This window comes from Tetrahymena thermophila (genome assembly GCF_000189635.1).
Source record: "Tetrahymena thermophila SB210 genomic scaffold scf_8254187, whole genome shotgun sequence".
NCBI lineage: Eukaryota > Ciliophora > Oligohymenophorea > Hymenostomatida > Tetrahymenidae > Tetrahymena > Tetrahymena thermophila.
This window is the reverse complement of record NW_002476086.1, coordinates 90749-110189: the sequence shown is the minus strand read 5'-3', so window position 1 is coordinate 110189 and position 19441 is coordinate 90749. Positions and strand designations below refer to the sequence as shown.

Genomic DNA, 19441 nt, shown 5'->3' with positions numbered 1-19441 from the left:
AAATAAAGCTGAATTTATTTTAAAAATTGTTTTTTTCAAGTTATTTTTAAATTGATTATTGATTTTTTAGAGTTTCCACAAATAATCTTAATGTGTAAATCAATAGCCCAGAAATTGAGTAGAAAAACACTACTTTAAAACTAACACCCAGTCGTATTTAAGTAATTTTATTCGAAGATGCTAAAGCATAGTTAAAAAATACCTGAATTTATAAAAAAAATGTATTTCAATCACATATAAAAAAAATAAATTTTTAATAATATTCAAAAGAAATTAAAAATTTTTAAATGATAATGATAGGTTAAATCTGTATTTTATTTAAAAAGTTTTGTAAAATATAAAAATATTAAAATTTATTTAGTTGAACTGTATAACTTATTTGAATTTTAAAATTAATCATTAAATAAACAAATGAGTTATTCATAACTTTTTTATTCATTTTAATTAATTAATTCTTTTAATTAAATTGTTTCTTCTACTTTTTTATAAAATTATTTATTTATATCATTTATTTACTTTAAATTATTTTTCTAATATTGGTATAAAAGACTATTTAATTTATTTCTCATTGAAGTAAATTGCAAAATTATTTGCTATTTATTAACAATTATATTATTTGTTTAGTTAATTAAATGTATAATTATCTAAATAATAGTAAATTAGATTATATTTAAATTAAGATTATTTCAAAATGTTTGAGTAGGAATAAGTTTTAAGAATACATGGAAAACAGAGTCTATTTGTTAAGAATTAACATTCAGAGAGCTGGTAGAATATTAAAAATAAAAATCTTATGAAAGATGATTCTTGTTGGACCGAATCAGATTAAAGAATAGAAATTAACTCTTAATCAAAATAATAGTTTTAAAATGTATTTGATCCACAGGTTGAAGAAATAGATCAGCAATAAGCTGACATTAATCATTAATTAAATAAAAGTAATCTTATAACATAGTTAAATATTCCATTATTTTCACCGCGAACAAGAGATATGAGTAAAAGACATATGAGTAGGCTTTATTATAATGTAAATAACTTTAATGAGGAATTAAGCTAAAGGAGTGATAATATAGATGCTTAGTTATTCAGTCAAACTGCACGATAGCAACATAATCTAGAAAGTGGCAGTTAATTCTATTTATAGTTTAAAAAAAACTAGCAACAGATAAATTAAAACAATGAATAGCTTTAATTATTGAAGAAGAATTTAGTTTTTATAACAAAAATGAAAATAAGGATGTCTAACTTCTACAAGTTATTAACAAACATTATAAGAAACAGATCTTATATAAAAAAAAATAGATTGCTAGTAAATGATTTAAGTGATAATATTTTATATGAAAGCCATTAAATTAAAAATAAAAATATATAAAAATAACAAATATGGGATTATTGCTATAATTTGCCTTTGATGGACATTTAAAATATTTTTGGTTTAATCATTAAGTCAATTTCAGCTTTCTTTAACTTTATGTTTTTATTTGTCTTTTCTTTAATTATCGTTTTTTAAGTAGAAGGCATCTTAGTCTAGATTATTAATAATTTGATAAAAAGCTTTTGGTTGGTAGAAATATTAATTAATCTAAACAGTATTGTTTATTTAAAATCGACTAGCATTTAAGATAGATTAGGAGTCCTTAAATATTATTTAAAAAGCAAATTCATTTTTGATATATTACCATTGCTCTTTTTATAGATCATTGATATGAATTATTATGACTTAATTGCACTTAAGGTTTTAATATATATCAAGATTTTTAATTTTTTAAAAGATATTGAAGAAATATAGCTTTAATTATACATGAGAGTTAAATAATTTTATTTAGTTCAACTATTTAACCTTATTTTAAAGCTATTTATAATTGCACATACAATTGCTTGTCTTTGGTATTTGCTAGGTTTAGTAGAATTAAGATATTTAGGAGTAGAAAAAACTTGGTTTGATGAGAGTATTGGAGCAGACTTAATTTGGTGGAAGCTTTATCTGGCAGCTTTTTATTGGACATTAACATTAATGACAACAGGCTCAAATGTAAGTTCAACTGTGTTACAAACATTTTATACTTCCTTTATCATGCTTTTCATTAGTATCGCATTCGGCTATATTTTAAGTGTAATAGGTCTTATATTAGCAGAAATGGCTAAATAATAAGAAAATCAAACAAGAGACATTCGAACCATCAATGAATATATGAAATAAAGAAATATTTCAAAGTAAATCAATAATTTATTATTTAATATCAATCACACCATTTTATATATTAAACAGTAATTTAAAAGCTAAAGTCAACTAAAATTTATTGCATTATTACTAAAAAAATTTCAAACAACAATAGATTGAAAACGAATAAGTACTTTGCAGAATATCGGGTGAATTAAAGGATTCTCTTCTTTCAGAATATAATATGAAAATACTTGAAAAAATCTCATTTTTATAAAAAAATTTTAGTGAATAAACTATGTATTAAATTTCACTGTGCTTAAAGGAAGAATATTATTTCCCTAATTAAATCATACAATTTGAAAAAGATGTATAAAATCAGTCATTAATGATTATAACAGAGGGTTAAGGTAAAAATATTTTATTCTAAATTTGTAATAAATAAATAAATATTTTTTAAAAAATTGAAAAAGTTGAGATTGATTTATATCCAAATTCTTAAATTAAATAGCAAAATATTATTTAATTACTGAATCCAGGCGATGTGTTTGGCTAATTTAGCTTGTTTACTGGTTAGGCATAATAATTTAGTACTAAATCTACTGATTTTACAAAGATTATGAGATTAGATAGATAAGATTTGATAGAAATAGTAAAGAAAAATGATAGTGAGTATCAAAAATATTGCGAGATAAAAGATAAAATTCTATTCTAAAATGGATATTAAAATGTTGATTTAAAATGCTTAGTTTGTAATAGCTAAACTCATTTATTTCAAAATTGTACTAACATAAGTTTAAATAAAAAAGGAATTCTGATTAAGATAAAGATTTTAGAATCAGATAAACAGAAAAGATAAAAATTTAATAGAAAATAGAGCCATACTTCAACACCTTTGATACTTCTTAAATATTAAACTTCTTTATCAAAGCGTCTTTAATAATAATTAGAGTTTGAAAAACAGTTTTCAGGTTAATCTTAATCAGACAGTTCCTCATCAGATTCCTCTTCAGAAAATTAATAAGAAGATATTGTTAGTTAACTTTAGAATACAATAAAAATATAAAGTGACACATTCAAGATAGAATCAGATTTAAATACTTAGTAATTTATTGATAAACTCAATAATTTAAGAAAAAATTCATAATTTATTAAATTTAATACTCAAGAATTAGAAGTAAATTACTTTTAAAATAAAAACTTCATCAACAAATTTATTAAAATCATAGGAAATAATATTGTAGGCAGATTCTAAAAAAATTTTAAAAGTAGAAAGAGAAGAGGACAAAGAAACTAGCTGCAGTAATATTGAAAACATTATCTAAGAACGTGAAAATATTCATAGCTTAGTGATTGAAAATAATAATCAAGAGCTTCAGTAGCAAGGTATTATATCAAAAAATAAAAAGACTACTTTCCATATAAGCAATTACACTGACTAACAAAAATAAAAAATTGTGAAAAAGCTGCTTGGAGCTTTAGAACCTTCATAAAAATATTCTAGATAGGTTTCATCTGAAAAAAGAAAACATGTAATTCATGACATTTGGGGAAATATTATTGAAAAAAATGAATAACCTCATCATACAAATATTTTTGCAAGAACAAATAATTAAGAAGTTATATAATAAGCTTAGGAATTTAATGATTGGATATTTGATTGCCAAAAAGATTATGAATTTTATTTCTCTTACTCTAATTTTAAATAAGTGTTAACAAAATTTTAGAAATTTTAATTAAGGAAAGCCAAATAATAACGAAGATAAATAAAGGAATGTATAAAAGAAAAACCTAAAAATAATATAAAATGATTAATTTAATTGTAAGAATTTTTAATTAAAGACATTAACTAAAAGCATTTAACTATTACGCTTAGAATCTTACATTTTTATTATTTTATTTTACTTTACTTTACTTTTGCCATTAACTTGAAATAAAAGCTGATTTGCTTAAATATAAAATTTATTTTAATTATGTAATTTATTAAAAAATAAAAAAATACATTGTAAAAGGAAATAAATAAGGTATTTAAAACTTAAGTTTGAAATATTAGAATTTGTATTACTTCAATTTTATTGATTTAAACTCATTTAAAGTTGCAATGAATCCTTTTATTTTTTAATTGTACTTTTTGAATATTAATCTATATGATTATTTAATGACTTTGAACATTTTAATAAAGATACACAATATAATTATTTAATTTATAAGATTACAAATATTTCAGAATAAGAAAAAAAATAAATTTGTAGTTATCCTAGATTTGATATATTTCTAACCAGATTAAAAGGTGGAGACCTTTTTTATTTCATTTTCAAGCTGATTAACTAATTAAAATAGATTCTCTTTGATTTTTTGAGATATGACTTGCAATATTCTAATTAAATTGTATCTGTAACTTAAATATTAATATTTCTTACTATCTTTTTAAATTTATCATAAGATTTTGTTTTTATAAATAAAAAGTATTTCATTTTAAGTAAAAAATTTTTTTTAAATAATTAAAAATAATAATAATTAATTATATAATCTGAAAAATAGAAATCTATACCTAATTATTAACTTATATCTCCATATATTTTATCCAGTGATACGAATTAATATAAATATCGGAACCTTTTAAAATCCATTTTTTTATTTCTTGAAATTTTCATAAAAAATATTTATAATTATGATTAATATTAATTAAGCACTAAATTTCATCAAATAATATTTGATTTATTAACAGAATTTTAGAGTATTAATTTTTTTTTAAAGGTGTGAGTAAAAAGTATTAAAAATAACAATTAATCTAAGATTATTTGATTGAAAAAGTAGAAAAAATAAATATTCAAAAGATAAAAAGATATTCTTTTGATAATAATAAAAAAGAGATAAAAAACAATTCAAAAAATATTAAAATAGCTTTGAAAAAAAGGAATTTTTTACTTATCTAAAAAGGAGATTAAAAAATACTAATGAATTTAAATTGGCTAAACATTTTAAAAATGATCTGGTGGCTTTTTAATTGGGGTATGAATACATTTGATAAGGCTTCTAACATCATATACGTAACTAGTGCATAATTCAAATCTTAATACTCATAGGATTTAGCTGTTTTTGTACTTATATTCCAACCTATATGCTTAATGATTTCTTGGATAATTCTAAATGCTCGCTGTTTAATTTTACGTAAGAGTTTATCTAAAAAATATATTGAATTACTAGCTTAGTACAAATATAATTCATAAAAGGCATAAAATTTAGGTATCTTCATTTGTGAAATAATAATGTTTTATTGCAAACAAAATTGGATTCAGCTTTAGCAGATTTTAGATTGGAAGATATTCAGAGGAATATTGTATGGAATACTACAATATGCTAATACTCTAGATATATATTTATTCTTTGTGAAAAAAGTTAGCTTGCAAGTAACTCCGGCATACGAAAGGTTTTTTTTGGATAATTATATCAATAAGCAAAATAAGAAAATTTAAATAGAATATGATAATTTGATAAATAAGAATTCTTAAGAATCATAATAACTGCAAAAATCTAATACAATTCTTAATAAGTAAAAGAGAAATAATCACTCTTAAAATAAAAAAAATTCTAAAAAAAATCTGAAAATTATAGAAGAAGTAAATTTAACATTAAATAAAAACAATAATTCTTCAATTTAAGTATTAAAAAATAATGAGAGTTCTTTAAATAATTAAAATCTATTGGAAATAAGTGCCCTTAATTCAAATTAAGAAAATAAGATAAGTTAGTAAGATAATGTAACATCATTATAAATTTAAAATCAAATTTCTGCTTTAACAAGCAGCTAAAACAAAGATAATAAGTAATATGAAAGCTCAGAGAAAACAAACGATATAAATTTCAGTTGTAAAAGCGAATAATTAATCAATATAGCTTAAAAATCAGTAAAGAAAAGAAATAAGGATATACAAGATATATCTTCCTCTCTTAGCCATGAAGACTTACTAGACATCTATGGTGGAAATAATAATTAATTTTCATTTTTTCATAGAATTGTTTAATTTATATTTTCAGATAAAATATAAAGATTAAATATAATTTCTGGTTTTGTTTTTTTGATATTTTAAAATGTACCTTTCGTTCTCATTTAATATGTTAACAATAGCTAGTTAGATTTATGGGACCAGACTTAAACCCTTTCTATTAAGCTAATGTTTTCTATAACATGCATAAATACTTTTAGAAATTTAATTAACTTGCTAATATATTTTTTAGACCGTGAATTGAAAGATTTTATTACTATGTCAGATTTGTTGAATGAGAGAGAGAAAATTGAGTAGAGAAGTATTGAAAAAAATGATAAACACAATTAAAAGGATATGCTAAACTGTTTAATTGTGAATTTAGATTTGGATCAAATGGAGGAAATTAAAATTAATTCTTCAGACAGCTTGAAAAGATACTCTTCCTTATAAAGTGATCTAATTAACGAACTAAGTGTAGAAATGAACTTAGCTAATTTATAGTCTATCAAAGACGAGATCAAGTACTACCTAGACAAGTTTCCAGGCTTATAAGTTACAAAGCTGAAGATTGATCTTTCAGGAATAATGTTTAAGAAACTCAGTATATTAGATCGCCTTTTTAAGTAAAAAAAAAATGAAACTCAATAATAAACACTAAAAGAGCTTTTCATTTGCTGTAAAGGATGTAATTCTTAAAATTTTTATAACCATGAAAATATTTTCAGAGCTTTAAAATAATTGAACAATTTTTAAATAGACCTCAGGAAAAATGATTTAAAATTAAAAGAATAAATTGAAATTGCACTTAAATTTTCAACAGCAGATGTTGAAACGGAACAGACTTTAAACATGAAGTTTGATTATGTCAAATGCACTTCAAATAAAAAAGAAAAATACATTGATATAAAATTAGATTTTCTACACAAAAACATTACAAAAAAGTTTAGATATTTAACAAGCCAGCTTGAAAAGTATTGCAATGATTCTTCAAAGTTCATTATAAATTTTTAGTTTTATAACAGTTATGGGAAAATATTTTAATACTTGGATGATGAAGCTTAAAATAAAGAGTAAGAAAAGTATATTGATAAAATTGTTATAAATATTATCATAACAGGATTCGAATTAAAAACACTAATTTAAGAAACAAATAAAAAAGATGAAGTTAGGATTGAAATGAACACAAATTAAAAAAACAGATGCTTGAATTCCTTATCTGAAATAATGAATTAGGTTAAAAAGGAAATGCTAAATAGATTTTATATTTAATTAAGTGATGGAATGACATTTACAAATGATCTTCAATAAATATAGAATTTATAGTAAATAGGAATAGATCTAAAATGGCTTAAAAAGTAAACGAATGTAGCTGATATTCTTAATAAATTTTTACCATAGTAATCAAATATAGAATATTTAACATTAAACTTTAAGAATTAGATGAATTTAATTGAATAAATATAGTAAATTTTCCATATAATTTAGCAATCATCAGGCTCTATAATGAAAGGATTAGATTTAGGTTTATAAGACTTATGGCTAGACTAAAATAAGAAAGATTTTATACTCAGTTTAAGAGATTTAATATCATAATCTCCTTAGCTTTAAATTCTATTGTTGGATTTAAAAAATAATACTATCAATAATGAACAAATCAAACCATTATTAGAAGCTATAAAAAATCTGTAAAAAATAACTGAGCTAAGATTAGAATTGAACAATAACTAAAACCTAGATGAAACTATTGTTTGTCTATTATCAGAATCATGTTTCACAAGCGAGTTAGAAAGCTTAGACCTAAAAATAAAACCTCAATTTTAGATTGAAGGTTATAGCTATGAAGTTTTTGGCAGATTAATCTAAGCAACATAAAAAATGGTTAAGTCGAGCACCAATCTAGAATATTTGACACTTGATTTTTCTTAAAATTAGATATGCAGTTCTCAAGATAATGATTTTGATCTCCAAAGTTGGAAAAATTTTGCAAGCTAAATTGTAGCTTCATCACATTTATAAGAACTTTGCTTAATATTCTATGAATGTAAACTTGAGTAGTAATATCTTGATTAAATTACAGATGCTCTAAAATCAGAATATCTAAGGGATTTGTAAGTTCTTAAATTAAATTTCGGATAAGAGTATTCTAAAAACAGATAGGATTTGCTAAAATATGACATTAAATATTTACTTTCAGCTATTTTTTCTTTAGCTTCTAATGAAACTAACAGTGAAACTGAAAATATATCAAGATTGAAGGTTTTACATTTAAATTTTGAGTCTGGTTTAGATTCTAAAAATGACTTTAATTCTTATCTTTGTGATAGCTTTGCTTAAGTGAAAGATTCAATTGAAGACTTATCACTTAATTTTGCAAATAATGAGTCAAGCATTACAGACAGTCATATTTAAGCAATATGGAAATCTATTTCAAGTCTTAAAAAGTTAAATAAATTTAATTTGAATATAAAAAACTGTGCAATATCAAGAGAAAGCTTTAAAAATTTTTCAGATGCCATGGAAAATTTATCCACTTCTCTAACTTAAATTACTATCCTTTATGATAGAAATAACACTAAATATTTTAGAGGTAAAGAAAAGGTTAGGGAATTATAAGATGGGCTTGTGAACTTAAAAGATTTGAAAAAATTAAAACTGCATTCTATAAAAGATTAAGATACATCAAAAGTAGTGATTACTTCATTATCATAAAATAAAACCTTTATTCCATGTTTAAAGTTCTTGAACATCAAATATAAGTGGCAAGTTATAAAAACAATTAATGTTATTGAACTTTTACAACATCACAATAATTTAGTTAACCTTGATTTGCAGATCGTAGATTTCCTGAGTGAAAAATCTTTGGAACCATATATGAATAGCATTTCTTTGATGAAAATGTTGGAAAGCTTGAAAATTTAAATCCATTTTGCAAGATAATAAAATTATAAGGATGATCAAAAAGCAAACAAATAAAATGAATCAAAGAATTAAATAGCTTAAATACCCTTAAAGATGATAGAATAAGGAGCTTCCATTTTTAGCATGCCCTTTTCTTTGGATGATAATATGACATTTATTACAGAAAATATATCGAATTTAAAAAAACTCAATCATTTAGATTTGTTTTTCAGGTTTTCTTCTTTTAATGACTTCGATGATTTATTTAAAACTCTTTCAGATATGCACTCTTTAAGAGTTTTGAGATTAGCCATTCAGGAAAATAGGAAAAAAATTAAATTCTAATAGTTAACTTATTTCAGCAAATTGTTAGTACAAAGCTTTTCGCTTTCTTTGTAAAAGAGTATTGAGAATTAGAATTAAATATTCCCTAAAATTCTGAACTTAAAGAATCTTAAAAAATTCTATTATGACTTAGGAAATGGTTATCATAGAGATTAAGAATGTTGTGATTTCATTTTGAAGATGAAAGAAAAAAATATTGTTTTCAAGCAGTGGAGTTGGGAATGTGACAAAGATTAAATTAAGAGAAGTGAGCAACCTTATTGGCTTCTCTTGGAATAAATTAACGCAAGAAAAATGTCTCCTTAAATTATAGCAAATTAAAAAACTAATACTCCTATTACTAATTGCAATATTATTGATATAAAATAAAGCTAAAAAGAAGATATCAAAAAATGACAATATAAATTCTTAAAAGTAGAGCAAACTGAAAAATTATTTTTAAAACTAGTTTTCAATAATATATTTTATTGAATTATGTTTTTTTATGTATTTATGTAAGATTTGTTCTAAGTTTGAATTAATTAATTAATACCGTTTAATTGTAAATTAGAATTTAATAAATAAATAAAAAAATTCATTCTCAAAACAAGAATTGTTGTTTACAGAATTTAATGTAAATATATTTATTTAATATTGAATTAAATATGAATAATTGCAATTTATTTTTTTGGTAAATCAATAACCACTGCTGTTACTACTATTATCCTATTAAATTTTTATACTTATATTTTTAAATAATAATAATTGCTTTTGCTATGTTCTGTATATTTTTTATTACACAAGTAAATCTAATTATTATATCAAAATTTAAAAGATAATATTTTTCAATATTCAAAGTAAAAACTTTTATTAGTTTTAAATGTAAAAAATTTAAATATGAAATAGAGAGAGTAATTTAAAAAAGATAAAATGTATTTATTATTAAATATCACTGCTTCTTTAATTAAAAACTAATATTTTACTTAATTAAAATTTTATTTGCCTTTTTTCAAAATAATTAAAATAATTATTTATGTATACTTGAAAATAAAATTTTCATTTATTATTTTTTATTGAAAGATGCTATCCATTTTTTTTAATTTAAAACTATATTTTAGGAAATACAAAATATCTGTTTTAGATGAGATTTAAAGTATTTCTATTTCAGATTTATAGGTAGGTGGTCTCGATATTACCTATTTTCTTTAATTTAAAAAATAATTCAAAATAATTTTTTTATATGATCTTTTTCACATTTTTTTTCATTTAATTGATATTCACATTATTGAATAAAAATTTAAAAATATTTAAAACTAAATAATATTTATCTTAAGAAATCCAATTTATTTATTTATTAATCATAAAATAAATATTTAATATATATAATTATTTTAAAAAAATAAAATTATTAAAATAATTTTTACTCTGTATTTTCTATTTAAATTTGTACATAAATTAATTACACTTTTAATATCTAAAAGAAAATAAATAAAAATTGTAGTATATTTATATAAATAAATAACTAAATTTTAAATTATTTTTTTAAATAACAATAAATCTAAAACTAAAAATAAAAAATTATTACTGAAAATTGAAAAACATAGAAAACTCCATTAGTCCAATTCATATTTCCTTTATTTTAATTAATAAATTTTACTTCTATTATAATTTTTTAAGATTACTTTCAAAAATAAAATTTTTTAATAGTTAATTAATTAAGTATAAAAAAGTAGTGAATAAGTTAAACAATTATTTAGTTGGTAAATTAAATTCTTAAACAAAAGTTTAAAATATGTTAGAAGAAATTTAAATTCATTCTGATTAAAGCAATTTCATTAAATACTAGCGATCGAATAGTGCAAAAAGAGTTTAGGATAGAAACATTTGTGAAGATGAATCAGTTTGGAGTGATTCAGAAATATCTAATAAGGATAATATAGTTTATGATAAAAGCTTTAATAATGTAGAACTTTTTCAAGACAGTGAGCAAGTATGCTCAAATGATGTGTATTTCTAAATGTTAAAAAAGTACTAAAGATAATAAAAGATGTAAAAATTGAATAAAATGAATTAACTTATTAAGAAACTATAAATTTTAAGCGAAAGAAGAAATAAACTCAGCATTGATAATTCTACTATTTAATAAGAATAATAATTAAATTCTTTTAATTTTAAAGATAAGCAATAAATATTAGATGAAAAAGAAAACGAAAATAAAATGGATCATGATTAATAGTTTTAAAACTATAAAAATTTTCTTATAAAATTCGGATATACAAAATTTAAAATGGGATATTTTTTAAAATACTTTACTAGAATTAAAAGAACTCATAATCTTAATAATGTAGTCAGATATTATATAAATGATTTAAGTGATGGTTTTTAAGGTAGTACTAGCTTTTTATTTCCATTTTGTCATAGATTATAAAAAATATGGTAAATCTTTGATTTTCCAATAATAGATCCTTAGACAAATATTGTTTTCTTTCTAAAAATACTCATTTTATCACTTAATTTCATTTATTTTTACTTGCTTTCCTTATTTATTGTCTTTCAAATATAAGGATAATTTACTTAACTAATCAGATATATTATTTCTATTCTATGGTTTGTTGATATAGTTTTAAATATGAATTAAAAAATTTATCTTTATACTGGAGAGCTTTAAAAAAGAAAGGAAATAGCTGTTTATTATCTTAAAAAAAAAGCATTTTATGATTTTGTTCCTCTCATGGTAATATTTGTCCCTTTTTATTATCAAATAAGCTAGCTTTATTAAATCCTTTAATTCCTAAAAATTCGAAATCTGTCTTTAGAAATTTTTGAAATACAATTTCAGCTCTGTGTTAAAGTTAAAAAGTATTATTTAGTTTAGCTAATTAATCTCATTATAAAACTGTTTTTACTAGCTCATTTTGTATCTTCTCTTTGGTATTTACTTGGATAAGTAGAGATAAAATATTTTGAATAAGAATATACTTGGTACGAAGATAGTATCGGATAAGATGGAACTTGGTGGAAGCTATACCTTGCATCTATGTACTGGACTTTAACTTTAATGGCAACAGGTTCTAATGAAAGCAAAACAGTATTGTAAACATTTTTTACTACATTTACAATGCTCTTCACAAACATAGCATTTGCATATATTTTGAGTGTAATTGGAATAATTCTTTCTGAAATGGAGTAAGGGGAGGAAGATAAGAGAAAAGATGTAAGTATCATTAATAAATACATGAGAAAAAGGTATATTTCGAAGTATGTTTTTTAGAATTATTATTAATAAATCATTTGAATTTAAATTTTTAAAAAAATATTTAGTAATTTATAAGCTAGAGTAAACTTAGATTTGGAGAACTATTACTAAACAAACTTTAAATAAGAATAAATTTAAAATTTAGGAGTGCTTGAAAAGATATCTGCTGATTTAAAAGAATCTCTTATCAAAGAATACAATAAAAAAATATTAAATAAAATACCATTTCTAAATAGTATTTTTAGTGATAAAATTATAGAATAAGCTTCCTTTGTCTTAGATGAAAAATACATTTTTCCCAATTAAGAAATAAAATTAGAGAATGATCAGAATGATTTTTTCTTAATTTATGTGATATAAGGATAAAGTAAATAAATTTCATTTTAAATTTTTAAGAAAAATTTTAACATTTTCAAATAAACAAAAATAAATATTCTTAAAAATAAAGGATTGATTAAATTAGCATAAATAAAATTTAAGTAATATTTACTTAAATAACATTACTACCCTATTGTGTTCTCTTAATACTATATCTCTAATATTTTAATTTTACAATATATCCCTTTGAATTTTATTTGGAATTTGTAATTATTTGTTTTTTAAAAATACTTGATCACTTTTTTAATAAATTTGTGATTAATTAAAATTTTTTATAATGAAAAATAAATTTTTTTTGAATAATAAATAGAAATAATGTTTTTTATTTAGATTTTAAATACATTCAAAAAATTAATAAAAATTACAATGATTATTTTATTTAAATCATTTCTAATAGATAGAGAAAGCTATTTTTTTAAATAAATTGCAAAAACATTGAATAAAATTAAATTAAATATTTTTTTTATTCTTTTAATAAAGTTGAAAGCTATTATAATTTATGCCAAGACAAAACTAATTCAATCTAAAAATATAAGTAAGGAGATATAATTGGTTAGTATAGTTTTTTTACTGGAACTTAAATTGAATAGTAATTCAAATCGACTGAATTTACAAAAATTATGATATTAAGTAGAAATAGCTTTATAGAAATAGTAAAAAAATAAGACCAAGAATTTGAGAAATTTAGTGAAATAAAAGATCGACTTCTTTTGTATAGTTAATATAAAGTTGTAAACTTGAAATGTGATATCTGCAAACAATCTTCTCACTTTATATAATTTTGCCCATTTATTTCAATAAACAGGTAAGCAATATATCTTAAAACAAAATAATTTGCAAATGATATTTAAAATAGAGAATAATTTAATAGAAAAAGATTCATTTACGGTAATTCTTTATGCATATAAAAATATGTAAAATAATTTGCTTAAGATCTAATAAAATCTATGAAACATCATGATAAATTAATAGAAGATTCTATATTAAGTTAAATGACATTAATAGAAGAAGATACTTTAGCATCCTAAAATGAAAATATTTAAGAATAACCTTCAAAAGAAAATTAATCGTAATTAGAAAACTAAAGCATTTGTTTGATTGAAACAAATCCTAAATTAAGAACAATTATTACTAATAATAATGTCTTAAAGAATGAAAATAAAATACTTTCATAAAAAGTCAATTCAGAAGATGAAGTAAATTTATTATTGAATTTTTAGAATTATTTTAAATATATTTTATTTTAGGAATCTTCTTAGATAGATGTAAAATCTTTATAAAAAAATGATTCTTTAGCTAATGAAAAAAGTTTATTATCATTTATTGATCCTATTATTAGTATTAAATCTGGCTAAGATATTTTATAAAATAAATCAAGGAAAGAAAGTTTAGAAAGAGATATAATTTTAACGAGATAAAAAAAAGAGAGTAATGATTTTTTTATTTATAAAGCTGAATAAAGTTTGAGTTAAATTGAAGAAAAAAATGATAAATCATTATAATTTAAAACAAAAATTAACTAAAAATTATAAAGGAATTCTATAAACAATATCAAATAAACAGAAATTATTGGAAGCATTCAAACTGATATGTAAAACATAAAATCTCTTTAATAACAAAATTCAAATCTAAGATAATTAATTGAGAGTTTGATTAAAAATTAAAATACTCAGTATAAGTATAACTCTTTCCAAAATTACAAAACTATAAATTCAACTTAATATTTATTATAAAGAGAGTTAGTAAATGAATACAACCCTTTCTATTTTGAATCTCTTAAAGATTACTAATTTTATTTTCCTGAATCAAACTCTAAGATTCTAATACCAAAATATTAAAAAGATTAAAAAAAGAAATTAAAGCCTATTAAAAAATAATGTAAAACCTAAAAACTAATTTCAGATATAACTATCCATCATTGAAAATCTAAAAATAAATAATATAAAATATTTATATTTTTATTTCATTTAACCAATCGAAAAAATAAATGTTTGTTTTATTATTTGCTTAAATTAAAATAACTTATATCAAACTAGCATAATTAGTTACAAAATTGAATTTTATCATTTAATTGTTTAAAGCATTTACACATCCTAACTATTTGATAAAATATTTATAACAATAAGTTGTTAATATAATATATCAATTCTTTTCATTTTAATTCATTTTTCATATGTAGGCTTTTTTTAATAAAATTTAAAATAAAATTATGATTTTCATAATATTTTATCTTTCACTTAAATAAACTTATTAAAGAAGGGCTAATAAATCTAATAATTATTATATTTAAAATTTAAATTTAATGATTAACTGCTCACTATCCGAAAATTTATAAAATTAATTTTAAATAAGAAACCTTCTTTTTTATAATTGCAACAATGAATTATTTTAAACAAATAAACTATTGAAACTATATTTAATTTAAAATTATTTCATAAATTCAGCAAAACCAAATAATTGGTAGTCATAAATAACTATCAATAAATAAAATACAGAATTTATTTTTTTTATTAATCTTTATTTACAATTTTTTACTATAAGAACTTATTGTCTTATTTTGATTTTTTATTGTTGAAGCTTTTATGATCAAACACTAATATTAAATAAAAATATAAATAAATGCACATTTTAGGAATAAAATTTTACTTTTTAAGTAATTTAGTGCTTTTATAGGTAGTAGATTTAATTAAAAGTAAAATAATTCAATTACTTATTTAATTTTAAAAGTAAAACAGGTTATATTCATTTCATAAAATTCAAGTTAAAAAAAAATATGTTCATAAAAGATAAAATGCATGATAACTAAAGTAATTTCATTAAATATCATCAAACTATTAGTGCAAAGAAAGTTTAGGATCGATATATTTGTGAAGAGGAATCAGTTTGGAGTGATCCAGACATATCAAATAAATTTAATGCAAAATAAGTAGATATCTAAAATGTTTATTAGCTTCATAATGAGAGCGAACTAAAATAATATACAAGCATAAATAAGCAAATTTAAGAAATGAAGGATAAATAAGGGCATTTAGATAAATAATATGAAAAATAGTAAACAATTAATAGGTTAAAAACTTTAAGCGTACAAAGAAAGTAATAAGCAAGCATTAATAATTCTACATTCTAATAAGGGTTGAATTAAAATTCCTTTTTAAGTAAAAATGAATAGTAAGCTGTAGTTGAAGATGACGACAATTACATGCTTAATGGAACAATAAAAAGTCAAACGTTTATAAATGATTGCTAGCTTTAGTCATATAAACATGCTATAGAAAAATTTGGTAACATGAAAATTAAAATAGCATATTTTCTAAAGAATTTTACTAGTATTAAACGAACCCAAAATCTTAATAACATCATTAGATACCATGTAAATGATTTGAGTGACACTGTTAATTTCGATTAAAGCATATTTTTTCCATTTTGCTATAAAATTTAAAGGTTACAAAAGCAAATAGATTTACCTTTGATTGACCCTTAGTCTAAAATAGGGTTTATACTAAAAATACTTCTTTAGTTATTTAATTTAATTTATTTTTATCTGCTTTCTCTATTTTTAGTTTATTAAATATAAGGACCTCTTACTTTACTATCTAAATAGTTTATTTCTACTATTTGGGTTGTTGAAATTGTGTTAAATACAAACTAAAAGGTTTATCTTTTTTCTGAAGAACTTTAAGATAGAAAAGAAATAACTCTATTTTATCTTAAGAAAAAAGCTCTTTATGATTTTATACCTCTACTGATAATATTTATTTCTTTTTAGTTTGAAGTAAGTGAGTTGTATTAAATCTTATAATTCTTAAAAGTTAGAAATTTAACTTTAGAAATATTTGAAATATAATTACAGCTTTGTATGAAAGTTAAAAAATATTATTTGGTTTAGCTTTTTAACCTTATCCTAAAATTGTTTTTATTGGCTCATGTTATATCATCTCTATGGTATTTATTAGGATAAATAGAATTAAATTATCTTCAAGAAGAATCTACTTGGTATGATGGTAGTATTGGATAAGATGGAACTTGGTGGAAGTTATATCTTGCATCTATGTACTGGACTTTAACTTTAATGGCAACAGGTTCTAATGAAAGTAAAACGGTTCTATAAACGTTTTTTACTACATTTACAATGCTCTTCACAAATATAGCTTTTGCATACATTTTGAATGTAATTGGAATTATCCTAACTGAAATGGAATAAGGGGAATAAGATAAGAGAAAAAATGTAAGTATCATCAATGAATATATGAGGAAAAGACATATTTCAAAGTAAGTATTTTATATTTTTTAGTTGTTTAAAATCTTTTTTGTTTAGTAATTTAAAAGCAAGAGTTAACTTGGATTTGGAGCATTATTATTAAAAAAATTTTAAGCAAGAATAAATTTAAAATATGGAAGTGCTTGATAAGGTCTCTGCAGATCTAAAAGAGTCTCTTATCCTGGAATATAATAAAAAGATTCTACATAAAATTTAGTTTCTAGATAGTGTTTTTAGTTCTAAAATAATAGAATAAGCCTCACTAATTTTGAAGGAATAATACTTTTTTCCAAATTAAATTATCAATTTAGAAAAAGATTAGCATGATTTCTTCTTAATTTATGTTTTAGAAGGAAAAAGTAATTTTATTGAAATTTATTAATACATTTTTTGAATAAAATAAATTTAAAAGAAAATGTTTTTAAATTATTTAAACTATTTTTTTAATTTAAAAAAAAATTATAATTCTCACTTATTTTAGTAGTAAAAATAATTAAGTTTGTTCTTTTATTTTTTAATGAGTACAAATAAATAATTTTTTTATGAATTCTTAAAAAATAATGAATTTATTTGTTATAATTTTTATTAATTTTTTTATCAAAAATATTAAAAACATTTTGTATTTTTTTAGTTGAAAGCTATATTAATGGAAGTTAAGAAAGCAAAAATCAAAATGTAATTTAAAAATTTAAGAAAGGAGATACTGTAGGGTAATACAGCTTTTTTACAGGAATTTAAAGCAATCAATATTTGAAATCTACAGATTTCACAAAGCTGATGATTTTAAGTAGAAATAGTCTTTTGGAGATTATACAAAAACATGAAAAAGAATTTTAAAAATTTAATGAAATCAAAGATAAACTTCTTCTTTATAATTAACATAAAATTATAAATTTGGAATGTAATATCTGTAAACAATCTTCTCACTTTACAATATTTTGTCCTAATATTTGTATGAATAAGAAACCAATTTATCAATAAATTTAGTTTTCTGAAAAATAAAATCAAGAGAGAAATGAATTTTAAAGAAAGACACTATTTAGAGGAAATTCATTAATTTTTTAGAAGTAAATAAAACAGATTACCAAAGATTTTATTAAACAAATGATATAGAACGATAATTTTTTTGAAGGTTCTAACTTAAATTAACTAACTTCCTAAGAAGAAACTTAAACGACATAAAATGAAGATATAGAACAAAATCACTCCCCTAATGCCAACTAATAAATTTATGAAGACCATACTAACTTTTTTAATGAGACAAATTCTAAATTAAAAAGCATAGTTTACACCAACAATAATCCATACTAAAAAAATGAAAGCAGAGCCCATCAAAGGTTTAATTCAGATTATTTGGAAGACGTAAATCTAATAAAAATTTATTTAATTTTAATGAAATAATATATAAATAACAAAATATCTTTTGTTTTAGGAATAAAATTTTCAAGTTGAAACAAGAACTTAATAAAAAAATGATTAATAAACAATCGATAGATCTGAAAAACAGTAAAATGAATACTCTTCAGATATGAAATCTCAAATAGATAGATTTTAAAGGAATCCAAGTATAGAAAAAGATATGATTTCATCTAAATAAAAAAAAGAGTGTAATGATGATAATTTTATTATAAAAAGTGACTAATATTAAGGCTAAATTGATGAAATAGATAAATCACTAAAATTTATTAAAAAAAATGCATTTAAATCCATGAATACTTCTAAGAATAGTCTAGTATAATTAGAGCCTCATGGCAATAGTCTTAAAGATATTCAAAATTAATAATAATTATCAAAACTTAATACTTTTTATAGAGAATTAATTGATTTAATAATTTAGCAGTAAAAAATTTCATTTAGGACTTCAACAACAAATTAAAACCAAAAGACTAACAATTCAGTACGAGATTTATAAATAGATCAATAAAACCCTTTTTTGTTAGACTGTTTAAAAGATTATTAATATTATTTTCCTGAAGGAAATTCGAAAATAGTTATACCTAGATTCTAAAAAGCATAACTAAAAAAAACAAAAGCTTTTAAAAAATAAATGAAAAGCTTTAAAGCAAATTCAAATTAAACTTTTTCTCATTGATATAACAAAATTAAATTTGCTGTTTTATTGTATATATATATTTCTGTATTTTTTAATAATAACTAAGTTATTTGAATCATTTCCC

General features: G+C 20.8%; 3 protein-coding genes across 3 annotated transcripts; all 3 read left to right on the top strand. All coding sequences in view use genetic code 6, as the record gives it.

Annotated features, from left to right (window-relative positions):
- The first annotated feature begins 1679 nt into the window (after window positions 1–1679).
- TTHERM_00697210 (cyclic nucleotide-binding domain protein) lies at window positions 1680–4329 on the top strand. The gene is made up of 4 exons (XM_001025632.2): window positions 1680–2214; window positions 2270–2571; window positions 2635–3338; window positions 3391–4329. Exons 1-4 carry the CDS (start codon window positions 1706–1708, stop codon window positions 3970–3972), a joined length of 2097 nt encoding a protein of 698 aa, XP_001025632.2. The 5' UTR covers window positions 1680–1705; the 3' UTR covers window positions 3973–4329.
- An 819-nt stretch (window positions 4330–5148) lies between these two features.
- Window positions 5149–9789, top strand: TTHERM_00697220 (transmembrane protein, putative; the record flags this gene model as incomplete). Its single annotated transcript, XM_001025633.2, has 1 exon — window positions 5149–9789. One exon carries the CDS (start codon window positions 5149–5151, stop codon window positions 9787–9789), a length of 4641 nt encoding a protein of 1546 aa, XP_001025633.2.
- A 2180-nt stretch (window positions 9790–11969) lies between these two features.
- TTHERM_00697230 (cyclic nucleotide-binding domain protein) lies at window positions 11970–19356 on the top strand (the record flags this gene model as incomplete). Its single annotated transcript, XM_001025634.2, has 11 exons — window positions 11970–12630; window positions 12694–12995; window positions 13487–13811; window positions 13863–14202; window positions 14254–14884; window positions 15793–16227; window positions 16567–16778; window positions 16857–17275; window positions 17322–17623; window positions 17896–18626; window positions 18697–19356. The coding sequence occupies exons 1-11, from the start codon at window positions 12002–12004 to the stop codon at window positions 19354–19356; spliced, it is 4986 nt and encodes a 1661-aa protein (XP_001025634.2). The 5' UTR covers window positions 11970–12001.
- Window positions 19357–19441: the final 85 nt, after the last annotated feature.